Source organism: Nematolebias whitei, chromosome 19 (assembly GCF_014905685.2).
Source record: "Nematolebias whitei isolate Nwh7 chromosome 19, NemWhi1, whole genome shotgun sequence".
In the NCBI taxonomy this organism is placed as follows: Eukaryota; Metazoa; Chordata; class Actinopteri; order Cyprinodontiformes; family Rivulidae; genus Nematolebias; species Nematolebias whitei.
In genome coordinates, this window is record NC_056516.1 from 39,865,208 (window position 1) to 39,871,991 (window position 6,784).

Here is a 6,784-nt window from a genome sequence, read left to right on the forward strand (position 1 = left end):
GGTCAGACAACAGGACCAGGACCGGGTCAGACAACAGAACCAGGACCAGGTCAGACACCAGGCTGTGGTTCTGAGTAGATTTTCTAACTCCAGTCAACTGTAGACATCTGTTTCCAGAACCTTTCAGAAACAAACAAACAAATAAATAAACAAATAATAATAAACAGGATCTGCACAAGACTGCAGGACATCAGCGGGTGGACACAGAACTGAAGGACAGACACCGTCTCACATGAGGACACTGCAGTCCCAGCCCTGCTGGTGTCTTCAGAGATACGAGGAGACTTTTGTTGAGGAGGACACTGGTCTCGTCTCAACATGTTTTATGACCTCACCACCTCCTGTTGCTAGGCTACCATAGTGTCCCTCCACCTCCTGTTGCTAGGTTACCGTGGTGTCCCTCCCTCCGTCTCTGCTGCGGTCTACAGACAAGACGTGGAACACGGAGCAGAACCTCTCCAGAGAACCAGCTGCGGTCTGAGCCTTACCCTGATCCGAGGCCTGATCCTGGTCCTCATCCTGGTCTTGGTCCCTCATCACTGCTGATCGTACTGATACCATCAGAAAGGACAACCTGATCTGGACACGGCGCTGCTGAATTGAGTCCAATGGACCGTTTAACCAACGTTCACCTTCTACAAGCAGCTTGCCTATGTCCCCGTCTCTGAGGAGTTGGACAATGAGTGTTTGTAGATCTGACCTGATGTCTCCGTCTCTGAGGGGTTGGACAGCTAGTGTTTGTAGTTCTGGAGATGAGTGTTTTTCAGGATAGGAGCTGAACAGAGAATGAAGTAAACCTAAATGTTTTTGGTGCGAGATATTCAGGTGGAGGAGTCACACTGAGGAGAAGAACAGAGGGAGGATTTTTTTCTTGTCTGAGATGGAGCAGAGAGACAGATCCTGGAAAGAATGAGTGTTGAGGAGCTGTTTCCAAGTCTCCTTGTCCCTCCACGGTGAGGGATTATTATCTACAGTAGCTTTTTATTTTTATTGGACACAGCTATAATATATTTTATGCTATCTACGTTTGTGTGCAGTTATTGCTGAGCTACATAACAAAATGCTAACCAGCTAGCTGCTGTAGCTGTTTATTTAGCCTTTAAACTGTAATAATAATAATAGTAACTGGTCATTTTCCACTAAATATTGGTGTTTTTTTAAGGTCAAGTCAGAAGTGATTATTGTTAGCATTCTCAAAAATAAAATATAATTTTAGCTTTGTCAGTGCTAGCTTGTTAGCATACTAAAGTTAGCCTTTAGCTTCACATACTCACAGAGAGCCTCTTTTCATGCTTTAACTGTGCTACAGCAGTAGCATGCTAAAGAGTATATTTAAACATGTTTTTATTTAATTCACTGGATTTCATCAAGTTATAAAAACATGTACGACCACGTTAAAAATAAACGCTTCGGCTAAATCAGCATGTGGGCTAGCAACATGAACACACACAATGTTTATGTAATTTGATACATAAATACCAACACAGTGGATATTTTCCGACATCTATATAAATATCATCACCACAAGTCACCAACAGTTAAATGAAGGGGGAGCGGGGGGGGGGGGGGGGTCAAAGTGAAAAGATGTGATTTTATTAAACATATTCAAAAATATATCATACAGAAGATGACTCTGCCATGGTTCCCAACCCTGGTCCCTGAGGAAGACCATCCTGCATGTTTCAATTGTTTCCTGCTAAAGCACACCTGATTTAGTGATTTAATTACTTCCTCAAGTTCTGCAGAAGCCTGCTAATCACTCACTCATTCAAATCAGGTGAGTCAAAGCAGGGAGACGAAAGTTACCGCTGTAACTACGGTTCTATGAATCCCGGATGACTGCCAGAGGCGGTGCTTAAAGCACTGAATGATCATTCTTGCACATGCGCAGGTCGTGTATTTTATGCCAACATAGTCACGTGTGACCCCCGGGACACCGTTGAGTCTATATAAGAACGTGACAAAGGATGCCCAGTCCCTTAATCTTCTCGCGAAATGCGATGATTCCGAGGGACCGAACACTCTGGAAATCATCCGGGATTCATAGAACCGTAGTTACAGTCGTAACTTTCGTTCTATTTCATCTCTACTGACCGCCAGAGGAGGTGCTTAAAGCACTGGATGACAATTGCCAACAGAGTCCTGAGGAATCACACCAACAAGAAGAAACAAAATTTAAGTATGCCCACCTTACTGAGAAGATGATGGGTGCTGTGAAATGGATCCCCTCCAACGGGTGAAAGGCAGCCAGGTTTACCCTGTAGAACCTAGCAAAGGTATTTGGGGATGACCAGGAGGCTGCTGCAACCGTACAGTAACCCGAATTCATAGCGGCCCATGACACGCTAACGCTCCTGGTGAAATGGCATCGTACCCCTACAGGTGGCTGGTGGCCCTGCAGAGTGTACGTCTGTTCCACCAAGTCCACAATCCAGCGTGCAAGGTGCTGCTTTGAAAGGGCCTGCCCTTTGCGAGGCCCTTCATAGCAAATGAACATATTATCAGACTGCCGCAGAGAAGCTGTCCGTCTGACGAACGCTTCCAGTGCCCGAACAGGGCAGAGAGGATCGTCAGCACCATCTGCATCAAAGCGAGCAAGCTAGAGAGGCAGAGAGTGAGTCACAAATGAGGCCACCTTAGGGATGAACTCTACGTTAGGCCAGAGTGTACCACCTGAACCAGCCAGGTTCCAACGGCAACAGTGCTCGTGAACAGACAACGCATGTAGTTCACCTACTCGTTTGGCTGAAGCCATGGCCAAACGAGTAGGGTGTAGGCGGGGCCAGATAAGTGCGTGAGGAGGACACAGAAGAACTTCGAACAGGACACCGAGAGCGTCTACAATGAAGGCCAGACAATTGCTGTCTAGTACGGGTGGCTTGGGATGAACGTTCCAAGGCCACAAGTGCAGCAGAACCAAACAGCTCCCCAGGAACCACAGGAAGACTCATTAGGGTACTCCTACAGGGTTCAGTCAGGGGAGACTGTGCCAGACAAACCTGGTGACGTGCCTGGACAAAGGTAGATAACACATGGCCAATCTCCTTTGGAAAAAGAGCAAAGGCATGAAGGGAAGCGTCCATCAGGCCTTGAGTAGGCGCATCAACAGCCAAGTCCTCCAAGGAGGTCAAGAGGCCCAGTAACAAATGCGACAGCAAGTTACCTAGTCGCCCCAATCGAGACCCCGAGTCATAAGCTCTACAGAGCAGGTCATCTGTGACCCGGCACTGAGGATGAGGGCACCTGGCATTAGCCCTCAAAGCCTCATCCAGAGCCACAATGAGGGACACTATGGCAGGTTCGACAAAAGTCATATGGCCCAAGCCAAACTTGAGCGCATCCTGCATGGCCGCCAGGGCCCTGCCATCTGCGGTCGGTCGTGAGAAAGCCTTAGTATCCATCCAGCAGGCATGTACCTCCTTTATGTATTCAGCCGAAGGGGGCACCATAAAGGACGACCTAGCAGAAGGACATTTAAAGAAAACTTCTCTTGAAAATCAATTCCAGATGCTGCCAGGGAGATTGCATCCTCTTCAAAAGCAGAGGCCCCTGAGTCCATGTTCTGTCCCATGTCAGGGTCCCCAGTCAGATCTGCATTGCCCCCTTCCCTAAGGGACTCAAGCAGCACCTTCATCTGTTCCAGCTCAGAGGTGAGATGGGCCACTTCCCCAGATAGTCCCTCTGAGCCCCTGGAGCTTTTCTTGGTCCTTTTTCGTGTAGGCCCCAAGGCCTCTGGGGCCACACGCTTTACAGGCTGTCTTGCAATCTCAGAACCAGCCAAACGAGCTGCCCGCAGGGACAAGGGCAAAACAGAACAATTGGGGCAGGCCGCTTCCGTCAAGGCCTCCTTCAGATGATCCAGCCACAAACAAGGGGGGCACAGATCATGTCCATCCTCCAACTGGAGAGGGGCCAAACAGGCTCTGCAGCACTGCTCTCCCAGCATCTTATGGCTCACAGGACTAGAAGCGTCAGGTCGAGCAGGAAACGCCACTCTTGACGCTGGAGTCAATGAGCGAATGGACCAGGGAACCCGGTCGAGCAGAATACGCCACCAGGGGTTCCCCAGCTGCTGGCTTATAAAAGCAGCCAGAAGTGCTATGACTGCCATAGAGCCACAGATAAAAAAATGCAACATGAACACAGTTGCAATTTAAAGAAAGGGAGGCAAGTCAAACACGGCTGCACAACTCAAGAAAAAATGCAAGCACAAACACGGCTGCACTATAAGGAAAAAATGCAAGCACAAACACGGCTGCACTATAATGAAAAAATGCAAGCGCGAACAAGGTTGCACTATAATGAAAAAATGCAAGCACAAACACGCCCGCACTAATGAAAAAAGGCAAGCCGAACACGGCCGTACAACTCAAGGAAATGCAAGCACGAAAAACGGCTGCAATGTAACAAAATAAAGTCAAGCCGAACACGGCTGTAACTATGTAAATGAGAGGCAGGCACGAAAATGGCTACAATGTAACAAACAGCAAGCTGACACAGCTGTACAATATGAGCGCAAGCATGAAAAGGTAAAGGTGGGGCGAAGCCGAACACGGCTGCTACACCAGCAACTGAAAACAAGAAAGCACGAGCGCGGCTGCAATGCTTGATGTAAACTAAGAAAAAAAAACGGCTAAAAAACGTACTTCCAGCCAATAAGGAAACCCGATGCGGCTAGCGAACGCGCTACCGCTGGGTCAACAGAAACAAATAACTTACCAGTTGAAGTACAATCATTTAGAGGATACCAGCTTGCGCAGCCTCTGGAGGGTGAGGCAGTCCCGCATCTCCGACCGTAGTCTCGAGGTTACCAGCGTCAAGCAGAAAAAGTAAACCTATTACCACCTGCATGCGAGAAGATGAAAGGGACTGGGCTACCGTTGTCAAATGCTTATATAGACTCACCGGTGTCCCGGGGGTCACACGTGACTATGTTGGCATAAAATACTTGACCTGCGCATGCGAAAGAATGATCATTCAGTGCTTTAAGCACCACCTCTGGCGGTCAAGTAGGGATGAAATAGAACAACTAAAACATACAGGATGGTGTTCCTCAAGGACCATGGTCGGGAACCACTTGTTTAAAGTGGAAGAAGGCCGATCAAAAATGCAAAAGGACTCAAATCAAAACCCACGATGCACACGGGCCGACAGCGTGAGCGGGGGGATGACCACAGGCAGGCAGGCAGGCCACCACAGACAACACGTAGGAGCCAAAGAAAGCCAGATCAGAGTGTGAAGAGGGATGAAGAGGCGGGGTCTGGTGGACACTGATGCCGGCTCGTCCTTACTTCTGCAGGGGGAGTTCCAGAGCGTGGCCGAGGACTTGGACAGCCGGTTGTTAAGGACAGGGTCCGCTTGTCTCGGCAGGTTGACCGTGGAGGCCGAGCATCTGCCTGCACCAGAGAGAACGCAACACACAACAACTGTTCACAGGAGGGCCAGGGGGGAGGCCCAGTTGGGGCCCGACATGGCCCCCTCAGCCCGGATCACAGCTGTCAACAGGCATGCGCCATTCTCTGAATGTTTCACTCAGGCTCTAGGAAACAGGGAGGCGGGGGGAAGGTTTGGGGTGGGGTGGTGGAAAAACCTTAAGCTGAGATGAAACACACATATTCGGGGGTGTCATTAGCCTCTGGTGCAGAACTAAAGAACCATCACTACTAACAGAAGGAATGACGGGGGTGGGGGGGTCAGTAGGTGCCACACCTTCGTCACAGGATATTTCCTGGCATTGCAACAGCTGAAGCAGTGAGTCAGAGTTGCTAGAGAGGGTGTCATGTATCTGGGCCCATAGTGAGACTCACTCTCTCTGCGGGAGGTCTGGTTGAGTCCGCTGGCCCAAGACCACCTCTGCTGGCGGATCTCGGCCCACGTCTTCTTGGTAGACCTCTTGATTGCAGCTTCGTAGCGCTCCTGTGGGAACAAATGTGTCAAAAGTCAACTCGGAGTTGAAAAAGCTCTTCAGAGATTCAGCAATACTGCTTTTTGTGTCATCAGGTTTGGTTTTACCAGAGTGTTCTAAAACCATCTTAAGTAACCCTCTGTCAGGACAGACTCCTAACCAACAGACTTCTGACCAACACACTCCTGACCAACACACTCCTAACCAACAGACTCCTTACCAACAGTCTCCTGACCAACATATTCCTGACCAACAGACTCCTAACCAAAAGACTCCTGACCAACGGACTCCTTACTGACAGACTCGTGACCAACAGACTACTGACCAAAAGACTCCTAATCAACAGACTCCTGACCAACAGACTACTAACAACACACTCCTGACTAACAAGACTCGACCAAAAGATTTGTGATCAACACACTCCTGAAAACAGACTCCTGACCAACAGACTCCTAATCAACCGACTCCTGACCAAGAAACTCCTGACCAACAGACTCCTGACCAACAGACTCGTGTTCAGCACACTCCTGACCAAGATACTCCTGACCATCAGACTCCTAACCAACACACTTCTGACCAACAGACTTCTGACCAACAGACTCATGATCAACACACTACTGACCAAGAGACTCCCGACCAACAGACTCCTGACCAACACACTCCAGACCAAAAGTCTCCAGACTAACAGTCTCCTGACTAACAGTCTCCTGACCTACAGATTCCTGATCAACAGTCTCCTGACCAACAGACTCCAAACTTACAGGCTCCTTACCAACAGACTCCTGACCAACAGTCTCTTGACCAACAGTCTCCTGACTTACAGACTCCTAACCAACAGTCTCCTGACCAACAGACTCCTGACCAACAGTCTCCTGACCA

At 49.1% G+C, this 6,784-nt stretch overlaps 1 protein-coding gene across 1 annotated transcript in view; it reads right to left on the minus strand.

Annotated features, from left to right (window-relative positions):
* LOC119425634 (MAP7 domain-containing protein 1) overlaps positions 1-6,784 on the minus strand; it is a gene marked incomplete at its 3' end in the record, with an annotated part of 36,507 nt that overhangs the window by 9,092 nt on the left and 20,631 nt on the right. Inside the window, 2 exon segments of the mRNA XM_037693170.1 lie at positions 5,292-5,396; positions 5,808-5,916. Of these exon segments, the coding sequence (XP_037549098.1) occupies positions 5,292-5,396; positions 5,808-5,916 (214 nt within the window).